At 37.6% G+C, this 19,337-nt stretch overlaps 4 protein-coding genes across 4 annotated transcripts; 2 read left to right on the top strand and 2 right to left on the bottom strand.

The window, feature by feature from the left end:
* Positions 1-218: 218 nt before the first annotated feature.
* LOC141711429 (uncharacterized) lies at positions 219-2,088 on the bottom strand. The gene is made up of 3 exons (XM_074513865.1): positions 1,459-2,088; positions 1,191-1,376; positions 219-778 (listed from the first exon to the last, which is right to left on the bottom strand). The coding sequence occupies exons 1-3, from the start codon at positions 1,912-1,914 to the stop codon at positions 491-493; spliced, it is 930 nt and encodes a 309-aa protein (XP_074369966.1). The 5' UTR covers positions 1,915-2,088; the 3' UTR covers positions 219-490.
* Positions 2,089-8,273: 6,185 nt separating this feature from the next.
* LOC141710522 (subtilisin-like protease SBT3) lies at positions 8,274-10,669 on the top strand. Its single transcript, XM_074513087.1, has one exon. It carries the CDS (start codon positions 8,331-8,333, stop codon positions 10,599-10,601), a length of 2,271 nt encoding a protein of 756 aa, XP_074369188.1. The 5' UTR covers positions 8,274-8,330; the 3' UTR covers positions 10,602-10,669.
* A 1,302-nt stretch (positions 10,670-11,971) lies between these two features.
* Positions 11,972-15,142, bottom strand: LOC141711428 (putative serine/threonine-protein kinase At1g01540). Its single transcript, XM_074513864.1, has 7 exons — positions 14,178-15,142; positions 13,812-13,916; positions 13,551-13,673; positions 13,270-13,440; positions 13,052-13,181; positions 12,760-12,969; positions 11,972-12,378 (listed from the first exon to the last, which is right to left on the bottom strand). Exons 1-7 carry the CDS (start codon positions 14,828-14,830, stop codon positions 12,232-12,234), a joined length of 1,539 nt encoding a protein of 512 aa, XP_074369965.1. The 5' UTR covers positions 14,831-15,142; the 3' UTR covers positions 11,972-12,231.
* A 509-nt stretch (positions 15,143-15,651) lies between these two features.
* Positions 15,652-18,897, top strand: LOC141710521 (cation/H(+) antiporter 4-like). Its single transcript, XM_074513086.1, has 3 exons — positions 15,652-15,780; positions 16,189-17,214; positions 17,567-18,897. The coding sequence occupies exons 1-3, from the start codon at positions 15,778-15,780 to the stop codon at positions 18,674-18,676; spliced, it is 2,139 nt and encodes a 712-aa protein (XP_074369187.1). The 5' UTR covers positions 15,652-15,777; the 3' UTR covers positions 18,677-18,897.
* The last annotated feature ends 440 nt before the right edge of the window (positions 18,898-19,337 follow it).

The raw sequence follows: 19,337 nt of genomic DNA, 5'->3' as shown, positions 1-19,337 counted from the left end.
AATGTTAAATCAGTTGTCTTAAGCAGCTTCTCTTTAGGAAATCACGCGTCAAACACTACGTCCTAACTAAAAAAACAATCGTTTAAAATATAAAAGGATCTAATCAGGAATAAACTATTGTTTCAGCATAACAAATCGCGAAAACTATCATGAAATTTTTGCAATTAATGTAAATTTTTGATGTGTAGCACTTCTTAGCAATATAGCATTAGCAACAATTTTTCCTCCAACCTCTCTCCCTCAAGAAAAATATTGTTATTCAACAAAATTTAACGCTCCAACTTATTATTACATATTTTTTCAAGTATATTTTTTCATCAATGATCAAACAATCGAAAAGAATAAAGAAACAAGTATGTTTTCCTATTTTCCTAACTAAAAAATCCCACATGAAAAGTCACCTTTCCAACAAGAAATGTTACATAACACCCCATCTGATCTGTAATCTTGCAGAGCAACAACTCACATGAACTCTGTTTCATCATTAATTTCAATCATACATACAAGATTTCTTCAATGAGATGGCCGCATTCTTATGTTTCTTTGGATCATAAACGACTGAACACTCGATTTTCTTGTTAAATTTCGGTTTCACCAACTTTCCCAGAACGTAACCGCTTGATTTGACGAGAAAGTTCAATTTTAATGGTACCGGGACAGTTGGAACTCCGTTTAAGCTGCTCAATGTAGCTCCACTTCCGTATAATGGAACCCTACTCCCGGCTAAGGACACCGTCAGTAATCTCTGACTCTTTCTCGATTGATAAAACTTCTTCATCTGCGTATTCAAAGTAAACTCCGTTAAGTAACCGGTCACTCTAAAACCTTAACGTTTCCTCCCAGCATGATCATATACTGTTTAACAAATTCATTAACCAGTCACTCTAAAATTTTAAGGTTTCCTCCCCCAAAGGATCATAATCTGTTTAACAAATTCATTATAAATAGTCGTATCCAAAATTTTAAGGTTTCCTCCCCAAGAGGATCATATGTTGTTTAACAAATTCATTATAAATAATCGTATCCAGAACACAAGACTATGAATTCTGTAGTAAGATCCGAGAAAGTCCTAATGTACATAAAGCAAACATATGTTCTTATTATTCGTCCAATCAAATATAATCAATCAATTCCAATGATCCTATCGGTGACTAAAATTATTGCGATTAATTTTGTGTAAGTGAACTTACATTTCCGGAAGCAAGAGTGATCTGAGAGTAATCGAGATAAACAGGAGTAGATTTAACATGGACACCGAAAAATGTAGCAGTGTTTCGGAAAGTGAGTCTGACAGTAGCATTCAAAGTGATCATGTCCGTTGCTACTCCTGAATTATCCGAGCCAGCTTGAATCACCAGAGTCTCGAACTTAATATTCTGCAATTTTGAATTAAATCGATTAGTAATCAACCAGACTACTCACAAAATTTTGTAGCTTCAATACAGTCAATCTCTATACCTTCATCGTAACCTTAGGCTTCTGTGGCTTACTAGCACCGTACAATATTAACGAGAATAGTGTAAACAGAATGAAAAAACCTAAAACAAAAATGAGTAAATAGCATCGACGAGGCAGGCCTTTCTGGTACTCATCATCCTCCAGAAGGCCTTCTTCTTCAATGACATCGATTTTTTTGTGAATTTTACGACGATCATTGGCATCATTTGGATATACTTTACGTGAACCGTCTTTCAAAGCGCCCGAGAAGCGACTGGAGGATGATTCACGGGAATGCCTGCCAACAGAAGAATGCGAGTGAGGTGGTGAGCCTGCAGGTGTCGACTGAAACGATGTCGTCGTCTTTTCGCCATCGTGGGAATCACGGGACGGGGATTGGACGTAGTAAGCAGCGGGTCTAGGTGAAGATGGAGCAATGCTTATGGTTGTTACTTCTGAATCGGTTTTGGAATGCATGGTTGCGTTAGGGGTGTACAGATGAATTGCTCAACCGTACTAATCGCTCGTGTTACGGAGTTTTTGGTTATGTTGTTTGGTTTGGTTTGAAGTTTAGGGGTGATAAATAAAAGGGAGTGAGAAATGGCATGGTGTGTGTGGGGAAATTGGGCACCGACAGGGGGAAGAAAGGGGGATTGAAGGTGTGATATGTTTGGTATAAGCTGTCAATTGAAAGGAAGGCTTGGGACAGCTATGTTACAGTTGGAAATATGAACACTTTTTATAAATTGGTACTCCACCTTTTTTTTAAAAATAAAAGCACCGATGAAACTTTTTAGCCATTTTGTTAGGTGGGTGATTTCGTTTCCCCCGTATAGAGAGACACAGAAAGCCCGGACCTGAAAATTTGACCCGTCCCGGTCCGATCAAGTCCGATCCGGTCCCGGCTCAGGCTTAGGGCCTTGACATACCCTATATTTTTAGACAAAACCCGATCCGATTAAAGCCCGGTCAAAACCCGGCCCGGTGGTTCTTTTGTGCATCTTTATTCCCGGATCAGTTTTCAAAGATAAATGGTACAGTATCAAAAACGGTTTTCAAAACGATTCTTGAATAATAAATTATTAACGTGATATTAGATGTACATTTAAAAATTAAATAGACCTCCAGTTTATAAATATGAATTTCACGAATTAAAAAATGACACGTGTCATTTTAGATACATTTTGGAAATTTTTTTGGTTATATAGCATTGTTCGTTTTCAAAATAGTTTTTAAAGAATTACAAAATGATTTAACACATATCATTATTTTATTTATATGCTCCCAATAATACATGTCATTATTTTATGTAACCTTGTTAATTTCACGAATTAAAACATAACAAGTATTATGTCATATCATTTTAAAAAAGTTATGAACTAATTCGGAATATCTAGCACTAGTTATGCTTTTTTTATTGATACTCACAGATTATTGTACCATAAGATTGTGATAGGTACCTCTAATTAATTTATAAACCTTTTCATCGTATGCACATATATGCATATATATACATGCGGTGTTCCATCCTATTATTAAAAAATCAATTATATATCACATAACTTATCTAAAAACAATATTTAGAGTCAATTAGGATACGTAGCATTCTCCTTACTATAAACCTAATATAAATTATTTGAAAGGACAATCGAATGTTCAACTTATTGTGCATGATCGAGAGAAAAATCGTTAATTTTGCAAAAATTATTTCCAACCACACAGCCAAGGAGATATGAAAATGTGTGAACCTAACATTTTTTGATTACGCACACAAATTGAGATTAACAAAACATCAGTTCACAGTTTTCCATATGTTGGGTTTTAAGCCTAAAATTAAGTTTCTTTACTTTAATTCTTTGTCTCGCATTGATAAGAAAAAAAGAACACCCACCTTTCTCTCTATATAAATAATTCTCATCCCCTTCATTTTTAATTATATTTTTTTTCTCCTTTTATATAGCTGCTAGATAGTTCGTCTAGTAGAGGAGCGAGCTTAGCTTGCTTTCAGGAAGTGTTAGTATAGAAGATTCTCGTGGCTAAACTATTTCTTAGGATATTTGGGTCGGCTGCAGTCATCGAAGGTGGTCTTACTGCAACAAGAGGAGGCCTTCGGCAATGTCCGGGGTTAAGAGGGAGAGGTTAAGAGGGAGAAAAGTAAAGGTTGTCGGGAAATAGTAATAGGTTGAGATTTTGAGGGAAACACTTCAGTGAGTGAGTGATATACATAATAGATATGCTAGACTAAATTTGGGTATAGAATTCAGGCTCGCATATCCGGATATTGTAATCTTTGTTTATCTAGTGAAGTTGTTGTAGATGTAGGCTTGCTGAACTACGTTAAAATATGTTATCTTTTTTACTATAATGTTGGTTTGTTGTTTCCATTATCATCATAGTATTTGTGGTCTGAGCACATGGGGTATACAAAAACGTTTCCGCAGACGCCGGGAATCAGAACAGATTCCCAACAAATGGCATCGAGAGTTGGTTGAGCTGGGCTTAAATAATTGGTGCCGAAGGAAAGTCGTTAAGAAAAGTGGTTCTCTAATTGGCACCGTTTCGACAAGAGAGCTCCCATTGTTTCTTACACTTACCTGGCCAATCGATTTAACTGTTTAACTTGTTTTGTGTGTGCAAGGGAAGATCATGGCAAATATTGGAGGGTTCAAGGTGGATCCGTTTGATGGTAAGGGAAATTTTACTCTTTGGTAGATAAGGGTAAAGGATATCCTAACCCAACAGAAGCAAGCAAGGGTTTTGAAGGGAAATGAGGGGGGGAACTAACAAAGATGAGTGATGAAGATTGGGAGGATGTTGAGTCGCAATGCATGAGTATCATCAGACTCTGTATTGTAGATAACATTATTAATAATGTTGTGGATGAAAGCACTCCGAAAGAGTTGTGATCAAAGTTGAAGATTCTGTATATGGGGAAGAACTTGACTACAAAGTTAAATCTGAAACACAAGTTGTACCGGCTGGGTATGGCAGCCCATGACAATATTATTGAGCACATGAATGTATTTAATGGTATCGTTGATCAACTTCAAAAGGTTGATGTGATTATGGAGGAAGAAGATAAGGCCCTTATTCTTCTTACTTCGCTTCCGGAGTCATTCGATAATTTGGCCACTACCATTTTGTACGGAAAGGACACCGTAAAGATGAAGGAGGTTCATGAAGCACTTTTGTCCAATGCTAAAGAACCAGGAGTGTGACAGGAACGATATGCCAGTTTTGGCTTTGCGTAGTCAAACAATAGAGGAAGATGTGCTGTAAGGGGATCCACCAATAGCAGGGGTAAATCCAAATACAGTGAGAGGGACATGCATTGCTTTGGTTGCAAGGAGTGGGGTCATATTAGGCTGAATTGTCCCTTTAATAAGAGGAACCCAGATGCATCATTGACTGTGGTTACTCTCGATTGTGAAAATATTTGCACCGTCTTCAATCGAGACACTATTTCTCCAGGGGAATGGATATTAGACTCGGGGTCATCTTACCATATATGTTCCGAGAGGGAGCATTTTGAGGAATGCCATGAAACAAAGAATGAAATAGTTTCTTTGGTTGATGGGTCTACTTGTGAGATCAAGGGGATTAGAATTGTGAAAATCAAAATGTTCGATGGAGCAGTTCGCAATTTTGGCGGGATAAGATATGTTCCCAAGTTGTGGAAGAATCTAATATCTATCGGCCAATTAGCTTCAGAAGGCTACAGATGTTCTGTAGTGGGGGAGCTATGGAAATCGAAAGAGGCCGTATGGTTCAGATGAAAGGAGAGCTACATGGGGGAATATATCGTCTGGTTAGTACGGAGCCAGACCGTACTGGAACTTCGAAAATCTAATTATCTTGTGCACGAGAGAATATGGACTTGAAGGATACTGATGAGTTGTATTGCTGTCAAGTCTAGACGATGGTGCAAAGACTGCTGGGATGGAAGTTTGATCGAAGGGCTTCCACAGCATCAACGGGTAGTTAGTGCGTTGCAGCTGCATATGCACATCGACCAACACGAATCAAGTGAGCAGTGAACCATACAACAGATTGATTTGTTTGATATGCACTTGGGGTAAATGAAAGATCGATGGCCACACTTGCGTGTGCGAGTCACACTTGCGTGTGTGAGGGACTACATATGGGATTGATCAACGTGAATCAAGTGAGTATGTGCACATACAACATATTGCTTCACATATATGTAGTTGGACAAAAAGGAGGCCAATGAGACACTTGTGCGTAGAGCAAGTGGGCATTCGAGAATGAATGTGCAAACTAGAGAATAGTTTGGAGTCTATGACTTGAGGGGAGCTTTGGAAATCTCTGTGGTTGAAGTGTTTTCTATGAAGGAAACAAGGAAGAAAGAGTCGGAAGTTCAGAGGGGGAGATTGTTGGGTTTTAAGCCTAAAACCAAGTTTCCTCACTTTCACTATTTGTCCGAAATTGATAAGAAAAAAGGGACACCCACCTTTCTCCCATATAAATAACAAACATCCCCTTCATTTCTAATTACACATTTTTTTCTTTCTCCTTTTATATAACTGCTAGATAGTCCGTCTAGTGGAGGAGCGAGCTTAGCTTGCTTTCAGGAAGTGTCGGGATCAAAGGTTCTCATGCCTAAACTATTTCTTAGGATATTTGGGTCGGCTGCAGCCATCGGAGGTGGTCCCGCTGCAGCAAGCGGAGGCCTTTGACACTGTCCGGGGTTAAGAGGGAGAGAAGGAAAGGTTGTCGGGAAATAGTGATGGGGGGAGGTTTTGAGGGAAACACTTCAGTGAGTGAGTGATATGCATAATAGATATGCTAGACTGAATTTGGGTATAGAATTCAAGCTCGCATATCCGGATATTGTAATCTTTGTTTATCTAGTGAAGTTGTGGTGGATGTAGGCTTGCCGAACCACGTTAAAATCTCTTATCTCTTTTACTATATTGTTGATTTGTTGTTTCCATTATCATCATAATATTTGTGGGTCTGAGCACACGGGGTATACAAAAACGCTTCCGCAGACATCAGGAATCGGGGTAGATTCCCAAAACCATTGACTATGATAGAATTGCGCACACATTTTCTATACATTTAAGGTATGATCACATATAATAGCCTTCTACAATCTTGTAAAAACCGATATATCTAGACCCGATAATTTTGATATACGATATATAAATACGGTACGAAATGATACGAATAATTAGTATTTTGGTTCGAAAATTTGGTACACGAAAAAATACGAATATAAATAATGTCGGGTTTGATTTTTTGAAACAAGTACACGACTCGGTACGAAGGTACACAGAATAAATAAATAAATTTTAAAAATATTTAATATTTAATATAATTAATATATCTTATTCTAATACTAAATACTCCCTCCGTCCCGTTGATTTATATACATCCACTGTTTGCACGTATTTCGAGGCTTCTATAATGTATAGTTTCATAATGTTTTTTTTTTAATTTTTTTTGAATAAAAGTTTAAACATAAAACTTTTATACAGAAAAAAATTGAAAAAATATTATGAAATTATGTTTTAAAAGAGTATTGAAAAGCGTGTCAAAAAGTAATGTATAGAATCCAACAAATATGAATATTCTATGTCTATGATTTATGTATTGGGAATTTAGTTGTTTATTACTCTCTTGGACAATTTAATTATCTAGTGTATTTTCTATCAATTGATTTTTTCGTATATAATTACTGCCCTTTCGTGTACCCAACAGGTATACACGAATTTATATTCCGGGTTACTGCCAAGTAAATGGTATACGAATACAAATACGAGTTCAGTTTATATTTAAAATTTTAACACAAAAATACGAAAATATACGGAATGAATGTGATTATACCACTACAACCACAAAGAAACTCATGCACAGTTAAATGGTTAGTGAGGTCATGTTTGCATAGTAGAGAGAATGATATTCAAGAAAGAAACTCATACAGTTAAATGGCTAATGAGCTCGTATTTGGATAGTTGGAATGAGATTTAAGAATGAAAATAAGAGGTACAAGAATTGGGGTAAATGAAAAAAAAATGAAATAATTTTGTTTAACCACCTAATCTAACCAGACTAAGGTTTTCATTTCCCACCATCTAATTATCAATCTATATATTCTATACATGAAATTGAGATTTCAATTTCTGAAACGTTTTAAGCAACGTTCTAAACTCCTTTTAAGTTGAGGTGCATAAGATGTTCTAAGCAACGTTCTAAACTCCTTTTAAGTTTAGGTGTATGAGTAAACGAGTTCATCCGAAACTACCCAACATATTGTAAATTCAAGCCAGAGGTTAGAATTAAACGACAGTTCGACACTACATGTAAGTTGTAACAACAATCATAAAGAAACACGACCGCCGTTTATAGAGAAATGGTTCACATGCATGTTTTATTCCATCAAAGCACTATCATCATCTACTTTTAATACTATAATATAATATCCAATCTGCAAATACTCACGAGAATCTTTGTAAGCACAGTGTCACATAATTTTCTGCTCAACCTGCTATGCCTAACAGAGGTGTCACGTGGATCATAGGATTCTAACCTGATTAACGATAATGAAAATAAGATTTTAATATAAAAATATACTAAATTCTTTTTCACGTTATGTTCATCAGATTGAAATTACATGATCGGACTAGCCCAACTCTTTAAAATGCACCGTCCGTATAAAATTATATTAAATTATACTAAATTCTCATTCACGTTAATCGGGTTAGAATTATATGATCCAAATGACACTACAATTCTTTACAATGCACTGTGCACAGTAATAAGACAATACTCAAGTTGAGCTGCTGTAATCACTGTCATGCTCTCAACTCTCAATATACTAGCAGAAACCACAAACTGAAATTCTAAGTATCCCACTTCATTTCTTAACCATGGCTACAAAACTTGTCCATTTGCTAATACTGCTCTTCATTACAATCTCACACTTCACATGCACTACTTCAGCTAACTCAAACTCTTACATTGTTCATATGGACTTATCAGCTATGCCCAAACCATTTACTAATCCTCACAGCTGGTACATGGACTCTGTGTTATCTTCTTTGCCATCTTCAAGACTCATCTACACTTACTCTAGTGTCATCCATGGCTTTAGTGCAGTTCTCTCAGATTCTGAACTCGAAAAAGTTCGAAAATTTCCAGGCTATGTGTATTCCTACAGAGACATGAGTGTAAAGCTTGACACAACTTATTCCTCCAAGTTCCTTGGCCTAAACATCAATAATGGTGCATGGCCTAGGTCTAAACATGGGAGTGATGTCATTATTGGATTCGTCGACACGGGTGTTTGGCCAGAGAGTGAAAGCTTCAATGACTATGAGATGGCTGAAGTTCCATCAAAATGGAGAGGGAAATGTGAAGCTGGCATACAATTTAATTCAACACTCTGCAATAAAAAGCTTGTTGGGGCGCGGTACTTCAACAAAGGCTTGCTAGCGGCTAATCCTAGCATAACCATTGCTATGAATTCTTCTCGAGACACGGATGGACATGGAACTCACACTTCATCAACAGCTGCTGGAAGTTATGTAAACAATGCTTCTTATTTCGGCTATGCCTCTGGAACTGCAAGAGGCGTGGCTCCTTTTGCTCGTGTCGCCATCTACAAAGCTGTGTTCAATGAAGGTGGAGTCAGTTCTGATGTTCTAGCTGCCATTGATCAAGCAATAGAAGATGGGGTCGACGTTTTATCTTTGTCATTAGGGTTTTATGGTGCTCCGTTGTACAAGGATGCTGTTGCCATAGCCGCGTTTTCAGCTATGGAGAAGGGGATTTTTGTGTCTACTTCAGCTGGAAATGAAGGGCCGTATGTTCAGTCATTGCACAATGGCATACCATGGGTGCTAACAGTTGCAGCTGGCACATTGGACCGCGAGTTTCTTGGAAGTATAATTCTCAGGAATGGGATCGTAGTCACGGGTCAGTCTCTATATCCTGATGGAAACCTTACTACAAGCCAAGATTTACCAGTTGTGTTCATGAACAAATGTGACAATATTGAGGAGTTGAAGAAAATTGGTCAGAAAATTGTGGTGTGCTATGACAAAACAGATCAAATAATGCAACAAGTTTATAATGTCCGCAATTCAGAAGTTGCTGGAGGTGTCTTTATAACAAATACTTCTGACCTGGGGCTCTCTCTTCAGACCTCATTTCCAGCTGTTTTCCTGAATTTGATAGACGGTAAAATCGTTTTGAATTACATCAACACCACAAGTAACGAGATCAGATCTGCGAGATTTGATTTTGGAAAAACGAGAATTGGTACTAAACCAGCACCTAAAGTGGCTAGATATAGTTCCAGAGGCCCATCTACGAGCTGCCCGTTTATATTAAAGCCTGACATTATAGGTCCTGGTGACAACATCTTAGCTGCTTGGCCTCCTGATATTCCATCAAGTCGCCTAAGGGAAGCCCAGGCCTTCAGTTATTTCAACATCCTGTCTGGTACATCAATGGCCTGCCCTCATCTAGCAGGCATGGCAGCGCTTCTTAAGCAGGCACATCCTGAATGGAGCCCTGCAGCTATACGGTCGGCTATGATGACAACGTCTGATATTCTAGACAGTTCATTGCAATCCATCCAAGATCTTGGAACCAAGAACCAAGTAGCAACACCTTTAGCCCTTGGAGCTGGTCACATAAACCCAATCAGGGCCTTAAACCCCGGACTTATATACAACTTGAGTTCAGAAAATTACATTAGCCTACTTTGTGCATTGAACTTTACCATCAAACAAATACAAACTATCACTAGAGCAGCTTCTTTAGATTGCTCCAATTCATCACTAGACCTCAACTACCCCTCTTTTATTGCATACTTCAATGCAAACAATACGATTACAAATGGTGCGGTTATACTAGAGTTTGAGAGGACACTGACTAATATTGGAGATGAAACGACTATGTACCGGGCAAATGTCACACAAATGGATGAACTAAAAGTTAGCGTTGTGCCAGATACATTGGTTTTCAAGGAGAAGTATGAGAAGCAAAGCTACAAGTTGAGTATTGAAGGTCCAAAGATGTTGAAAAATAGAGTTGTTCATGGTTCCATCAGTTGGATAGAAAGTAAAGGTAAGCATGCAGTTAGAAGTCCTATTATTGCAACAAATTTAGGCTCAAAGGTACTAGCTAATTAACTTCCTATCTTATATTTCATGTTGATGAAATTAACTTTTAATATATAAATATCTTGATTTTAAATCTACTTCTTAGCTTTTTTCTCCTATAATTGAAAAATGAGCTAACAGATAGTTCTATAACTAGCAAAGGAATTGCAATTTTGAACCTTGCATATTGTTTAACTTATCCAAATACTGGTTTTTAAGAAGGTTAACATCATGGTTTAGAAAATGTCACACGCCATGGATTAGACTGTATTGCTCAGATTGCACCCGAATTTTTTTAAGATCAAAGGTGGAAGTTTAAGGCGCCTGAACTTTGATTTTTGAAAGGTGCAGTTGACATTAGATATATAGCTTAAAAATGAAATGCAGATGAGACCAGGGTGTAATCTGAAACTGGCTAAACATTTTTTTTCACAATGCATCTATAGTGGTGAACTGGTGATACTAAACCAGACTTGTTTACACTATACCGGAATTCTCTTTAATCCTAACTCCGTCACCTGTAAAACATGTTGTCATGGCATGGCTTACTTTCTCATACATCTACCAGAGGACAGTTTATCAGCAGAACTGCCGCAACTGACCCTTACCACCCTGACACATTAGCTTTACAAGCTGAGCACATCTTCAACAATAGTGTCGGTTCTTTGTAAATGTTAAACTAGTTATTCCATCACTAACCTAGAGGACGCATGTTAGAATAATATAAGATCCCGGAAAGTGCCATTCTCTAACACCTGTTCCTTGACCTGGTATCAGAGCTCAGTTGATGATGCAATTCATAAGTTTTCTCTTCTAAAAGTTTTACTGCTAACCTTTGATATAGTATGCAAGATACCAGTAAAAACATGAGCTCCAAAAGATGATAATATAGAAACTTTTTCAAATAAGAAATGAAAGAAAGCCAGCCAGCCCACCATTCACATGACAAGTTAAGAAGAGGTCCCAAAACTTTGTGTCCATTAACACTGAAGAGAAATCTGAGTCTCCTTGCATTTTTGGCATGTGAACTGTGGGTCCTAAAATAATTCAGCCAGTGTTCATCTGTCTCAATCAGAGCAACCAATATATGTCTGATTCAGGTTCATGTATAAAAAGTAGTGTTACATATTTCGGAAATCGGAATTATTCGGTTGAGGTTCCGATTTGCGATTTATCGGACGATTTTTAAAAATTCGGATGATTTATCGGCGATTTATCGGAAATCGGTCAAATCGGACAAATATTTTTGACCGATTAATCGGCAATTTTTGAAAAATCGGCAATTTTTTAAAAATCGGCCGATTTCTATAACAGATAATTAAAAACACACTCACATATTCCCCTGGTTATGGTTTATGTGGTTAATAGAATGCAACCAACATCACTACAAATAAGAATGATTGAGGACAACTATCCAATGTAGATACTATTAGTAAGAGCATTCACACAATAATTACAAGAACATATAATTCGAAATCAAGATTAAAACACCCAACTAGATCATGCAGGTAAAATACAAAGCATCTAACAGGAAATGCTGTGATGAGAACTATTGCAACAAAAACACACAGACAGTTGAATTCTATGTACCTTGGTCTTGGAGTATATGATAGAAGTGACAAGTGAGAGGAGAACAAAGTATTATTAGCTTACAATGTGGCTATAGCTCGTATGATTCTCGCTTGCCTTGAATTGACCTGTTAGTTTGAATACTACTTTCATACCCGCTGCTGTCACCTGATTCCATAAGACGGTTCTCCAGCTTCTCCTTTATCCTATCACGATGAGATTGTCCAGCTCTCCTGTCCTGAAATCAGAATCAGAGAACGGGAGCTAGGTTGTTAAATGAACAGAATTAGAGACGATCACTGCAGGACCGACCCTGAGATTCGAGGGGCCCTAGTCGAAATCAGTTTATGGGGCCCTAATATACATATATCATGGAAATTCATATATATTTAGTTAAAGAAGTTAGAAATTTTTGGGGCCCTTATGTGTCGGGAGTCCTAGGCACAAGTCTTGTTCGCCTATAGCCAGGGCCACCCTGGGATCACTGTAGAATGCAGTATACAGACAATAAAAGGAAAAGGTTCTAGGAGATTGAATGAAAAATTGCCGGTCACTGGAGTACAGTAGACTCCAAGTAAAACATAGAATGCACATTTTGGTACAAACCATAGAAAATTACCTCTCGGAAGGTGAAATCATCAGCTTCAAGCATATGTATAACATTTCCCATCTTCGGTCTCTTCTGTGCGTTTGGATCAACACAGCGTAAAGCTACTAAGAGGGCACGCTTCAATGCTCTTGAAGAAGGCTTCTCGGGTAACTTGGGATCTAGAACTCCCTCTGCATTCCGGTTTGTAACCATTGATTTCAGCCAATCAACTAGGTTTACCTGAGAATGAATTGTAGCTGAATAAAGATAAAAGATAAAAATGCATCTCCAAGAATATTAGTATTAAGAATTGAGCACAAACCTCCCCTTCTGGACGGCTGTAATCCACAGGGTTCCTCCCAGTAATGATCTCCATTAGTAGAATACCGAAACTATATACATCACTCCTTTCATTTAACATTCCGGTACTGGCATATTCTGGAGCAACGTATCTGAATAAAGAGAGATAAATAATCATGTTCCTGAGCAATACATGACTGAAAGACCAAAAACGATACGTGCTACAAGAAGCTATCTGACCCGAATGTTCCCATCACACGAGTGGTCACGTAACTCCTTTCCGACCCCAAGAGCTTAGCTAAACCAAAGTCAGATACTTTTGGATTCCATTGCTTATCAAGCAAGATGTTGCTCGATTTTATATCACGGTGGACAACTTTTGGTTCAAGCCCCTCGTGCAGATAAGTCAACCTGAAAGGTTCATTAAGTTTCAGATATGCCTGTGCAGACAAGACCCAAGAGACTGATTCTCAATCCAAAGATAAGAAAGAAAAGGAGAAGACAAATGGATTCATATGTACCCTTTTGCTGTTCCAAGTACAATGTTCATGCGGATAGCCCAAGTCAGGGGACTGGAAGGTCCTACATCACCATGAAGCCATTGTTCCAAGTTTCCATTGTCTACATACTCATAAACAAGGACTCTATAACAAAAGCACAAAAGTAGTTTAGTGCAAGTATGAGAACCAAATCCAAACAGCATTAAAGTTATGAAAGCCAAGTAGTGCAGTTGTTCATATCAACAGCAGAGTGACAATGAAACTAAGTGGTAACAATTGTACCTCGAAGCTCCTTCTGCACAATATCCGAGCAATCTCACCAAATTTTTATGTCGAACCCGTCCAATTGCTTCAACTTCAACCTTAAACTCTTTCTCAGCTTGCCCCCTACAAACAAAACAACATACATAATAAATTTGACATATTGCCAATCAATTTTTACCAAATCTTAATTACTAAACTATGAAAACCTCAATACCTAAGTATATACATTCTAAGTTCGAGCCTAATTGTTCTAAATTACATTCAAATTAATTGGACTATTCCAAATCTATATAAATTAATCACAGACACATGCAAGTACTAGTACTTCAAGTAGACAGCTTTGTGCAAAACTTAGTTACTTAAATGAGAAATTGAAGCAAGTACCTGTTGTTAAGCAAATTCTTTACTGCAACTTTAGTATTATCCAACAAATTTCCACTATAAACAATCCCATAACCACCTTCTCCAATCACATTCTCATCAGCAAACCAATTGGTAGCAGCCTCAAGCTCCCTCAATGTATACCAATGACCCCACCCTAAATGTGACACTTCAGGCACCACAATTCCCATCTGATGACCTGATTTCACCTCTCCACCAGATTTTCCACCGCAATCCGGATACGAAATCCTATGATCCTTCCCAATTTTAATGTGAATTCTCTCAGGCCCATTACTACTTTTCTCACTCTCACCTAAACCCTGCCTTTCTACCTTAACCAAGTCACCTGATTCTGGTAAAGGGTCAGTGTGTCTTGAAGAATCAGTCCTGATTTCTTGAATTTCTTTCGAAACATTAGGGATTATAACAGGGTTCTTGACAGAAGAATGGTTTTTGACAGAAGAATGGTTCTTGAATTTTGGTAAAGTTTTGATCTTTTTGATGCGCTTTGAAGTAAACCAAAGTGAAATCAACAAGAACACAACAACAACAAAAGCTCCAAAACAAATTCCCACTATAACCCACAAAGGCAAGTTAAAAATTGAGGTTTTCTTGGATAGCTCAATGTTGAAAAACCCATGTTTTTCACTAACCATTTTTTCACTTTTTAGCCTTCTTTGCTGCAGCTAATCAACTCAAAACACACAGACACTATGAAAGTTGATAAAATGTATTTAGTTGCTAATATAGAGATATATGGTTAATAGAAAGAAAGAATTGTACCCAACTGTTGGTAAAACGGTATCTCCTTCGCTCACTTTACGGGATGTTAAGGGTTCGAAACTTAACTTACACTAACTAAAAAAAAGATAGAAAGAAGGAAATGTAGTAGGGACTTGTGGACAGTGAAGTAAGAGGAGAAGAGAGCTGTAGTGATGCTGCTTCTTTAATAAGATAAACCCTACTAGATAGTAAACATTTGGTCACATTATAATCTGCTAAGCATACGTGTTTGTAATTTAGTCATAAGGTGGTTGGTAGATAGGAGAAGAAAGTTGATATTTTGTGTGAAATGTTTTAACTTATTTCATGATATTTTTAGTGCCTTTACTTTACACCTTTTTTAGTTTTTCTAGTGGCCTAGTTATTATTAGTGGTGTTGCCATTGTTATAGTATCACCACTCATTTCATGCATCCTCTTAAATTTATCAAATACTATTGTAAATATAAACATATATTATAAATTTAATTCTTTTTAAATTCTCTGTATTTGATTCATTTGCATGATAAGTTGGTGGTGGCATGAGCATCTTTTGTTCATTTCATATATGAAGAAATAATTAATAAAGGCTAATAAATTTAAGGGGATTTGATGATCCCTTACAATAGTATTATTAGGCCATGGAACTGCCCAGTAATGATTTCTGCAGTGGTTTAATCCCTAACAACATTGGTGGAGTTTGGGGCCGTATTGATTTTAACAGCTTATTCAAATATGATTTACCTCGCTTGCAATTTCAGTTGGCTTCTATTTACATTCTCACCCAGTCTCTTCATAAATTATTCAGGCATGTGCATCTTCCCAGGATAGCAGCTGAAATCATGGTACCCCCCTCTCATCTCTTTCTTCCTATATCCATTATTTTACGGAGAATGCTTCGTGCACAAAACTGGGTACAAAATTTTTCACAAAATGACGTATTAGGTTTTGATTCATGCAAATGCAAATGGAGAACATACTTATCAGCAAGAAACAAAATGTTGATGATGTTTGTAAGGTAGATTGTTAGTGATTGGTAAATATCAGGGGTGGCTCTGGCTATAGGCGAGCAAGACTTGCGCCTAGGGCCCCCGACACATAAGGGCCCCAAAATTTTTTAACTCTTTTAAGTAAATATATATGAATTTCCATGATATATGTATATTAGGGCCCCATAAACTGATTTCGACTAGGGCCCCTCGAATCTCAGGGCCGGCCCTGATAAATATGTTATTGATAATTTTACAATGCAGGCTGGAATAATACTAGGACCAACTGTTCTAGGCAATCTCAACCAAGATTTTGAGAACAGCTTGTTTGCTCCAGAAGGAGAAGTTTTTCTTGCTACTTTATCAAGGCTGGGGTACATTTTCTTCATGTTTCTGATTGGAGTCAAAATGGAACCTAGTTTAGTAAAGACATCAGGGAGAAGGGCATGGATCATGGCAATTATATCAACAGCTGTCCCCTTAGTGTTAGCTTTGAATGTGTCTGCATACTTGGATTCATTGTTACCTTTTTACAGAAGGATAACTATTAGAACGGTCATTCAAGTTCAGACAATGTCCCCATTTCCGGTTGTTGCTATTCTGCTCATGGACTTAGAAATCGTCAACACAGAGCTTGGCCGTCTTGCTCTGACATCTGCTTTGATCAGTGACTTATCGGCCACAGTACTAGCTACATTTACATCTTTTTTAAGACTTGGGTACGTCAGTTCCACATATCACAATAGATTTTCATTTGTCACGACGACACAGGCCCTTACCTTTACCGCTCTTCTGTTTCTAAGCATTGTGTTTCTGGCAAGGCCATTTTTGTTTAAATGGATTGTAAAATGCACTCCAGAAGGAAAGCCTGTGAAGGCCTCTTACATAACAATGGTCGTTATACTTGTTCTGTTGTCAGCAATCTTAAGTGATAGTTTCGGTCTTCCTTACCATTTTGGTCCCTTCATACTTGGCTTATGTGTGCCTGCTGGTCCGCCTCTTGGATCTACACTAGTGCAGAAACTGGACAGCGTAACGTCTGGATTGTTAGCGCCACTAATGGCAACTTTCTGTGGTCTGAAAATTGATCTCACAAAGTATTCTGATCTTCAGTTACAGGGCATGATTTTTAATATCTTCTTTGTTAGTAGTTTTGTAAAAGCTTTGATAATCGTTGTTGCAGCCCTTGTGACACAAGTGCCTGTTAAGGATGCTTTTGCTCTCTCTGTGATCTTAAACGCCCAAGGCATTGTTCAAATGGCTTCCTATCTCAATAACAATCTCACTATGGTAATCAGGAATCTACTCATCAAAAACTAATAACATCTTCCATTCTTGTGATAGTTAATGTAGCACTGGCACACTGATACTAGTTTTTTGCTCCCGAGTTTTTTAAAGAGAAGGAAGCAAGTTATACGGAGGTAAAGTACTTTCATCCCATTTTTGGAATGAAAGTTTTGGAGTGAAAGATTGTTAAATTTACATTCATTACCACTTGCTTTCACACCTTTAAAAACTCGGGAGCATAATTATGAATGCAGGTGAAACTACTTTCCTTACCCTCCACTTACTTTCCTTCATTTTTAAAACTCGGGAGCAGGGGTAAATGTTACTACTCACTTGGTTTCTCTCTTAACTGCAGACTATAGACCGAGAAACCCTGGCATCAGCAACTATCTCAGTACTTCTGATCTCAATAATTGTAACAGTGGTCATCAGATTCTTGTATGATTTCTCGAAAACATACACAGGATATCTGAAAAGAAACATAATGCACTCAACATTGAATTCTGAACTCCGCGTATTAGCATGTGTGCATAGGCACGACGAGGCATTAGCTGCCATAAAGCTCTTAGAAGTTTCGAATCCAACAAGGGAAAGTCCAATTGCAGCATATGCACTTCACCTGGTTGAGCTTCTGGGACGAGCCTCGCCCCTCATAATCAACCATTCATTAGGCCAAAAAGGCTCTTCAAGTAGTTCTAGATCTCAACCAACAATAGATACATTTACCAATTTTGAAAATCACAATAGAGGTTTGGTAAATGTTCAAGTTTTTACTGCATTTTCACTACCCAAGTACATGCATCAAGACATCTGTTCACTTGCATTTGACAAGATGGTATCTCTTATTATACTTCCATTCCATAGAAAATGGAATTACCAGGGCCAAGTGATTCTTGACAGCAGTTTGTTCAGATCAATAAACCGTTTTGTCCTTGAAATGGCCCCATGTTCTGTAGGCATTCTTGTTGATCGTCGTAAACTGCGCCAGACATCGCCTGTTGATTCAGCATATTACCGTGTTTCTGTTATATTCCTGGGAGGCGATGATGATCGTGAGGCTGTGGCTTATGTTAAGCGTATGGCCTACTCATCTGCAGTTCAGGTGACGGTCATTCAGCTTGTTTCTGCTGATGATAAAAACAGCGCGAATAAGTGGGAGGCAATGCTTGACTCTGAGAGTTTGAGGGACATAAAATTCCTATGTTCAACCAGGGAAAACGTTGTGTTGCATGAGGAAACAGTGAATGATGGTTCGGACACAGCTTCATTAGTCCAAGAAATGCAGGATAATTTTGATCTTATCATAGTAGGACGACGACATAAGGATTTACGAGCATTGGAAGGCCTTGCACAATGGAGTGAATTGCCAGAGCTTGGAGTTCTGGGAGACTTGCTCAGTTCCCCAGATATTAGCAAGCCTGTTTCAGTTTTGGTGGTACAGCAGCAACTTGTGCAGCTTAAATGATACAACTAGCATCCCTTTACAGCTTTCTTAGTGTTTCTAGTGGCCTAGTCATTAGTGGTGTAGAATGAATCTGCCAAGTCAAATGATAGATAGATACTACATCAGTTGTGTTTTTCTGGTTTTACAGCACTAGACATAGAGATAGAGCCAAGTTCCATGTAAAGTTAGAACCCCGTGGCAACGATTATTATACCTTAGCCGACTAGGTCCGATTCTCGATTTTTATAATGTCAAACCGAAGTTTATATTGCAATGGCTTCCAATCAAATATCCTGCTCTATTTAAGTACATTTTTTATTAATAAAGAAGTTACTAAATAGTTTGTGATAAAATATCCTGACAGTAATATATGTATAATTAATTAAAATTATGATTTTTGTAAGTTTTTAGTGCTCATGGATCCATGACACTTGCTAGATAATCTTTAATCAAAATTTAAACTCATGCAACAATGACTCTAGTGTGCTGTAAGTAGCTAGACCAATGTTTTTCTATATTAGTAGTGTCATTACAAACATTACCATTTAATCAGGTTTACTCAATCACACATGCATTACACATACATTCTACATATCATATATCATTTGCATTCTCAATCTCTTGTTTGAGTTCTAATTAACAGCTGGGTCATTAAGATGTTCTGCAATCCTAGAGTTCTGGT

The sequence above is a fragment of the Apium graveolens genome, chromosome 3, assembly GCF_009905375.1.
Source record: "Apium graveolens cultivar Ventura chromosome 3, ASM990537v1, whole genome shotgun sequence".
Classification (NCBI taxonomy): Eukaryota; Viridiplantae; Streptophyta; class Magnoliopsida; order Apiales; family Apiaceae; genus Apium; species Apium graveolens.
The sequence above is the reverse complement of the archived record's forward strand: the minus strand, read 5'-3'. Positions and strand labels throughout refer to the sequence as shown.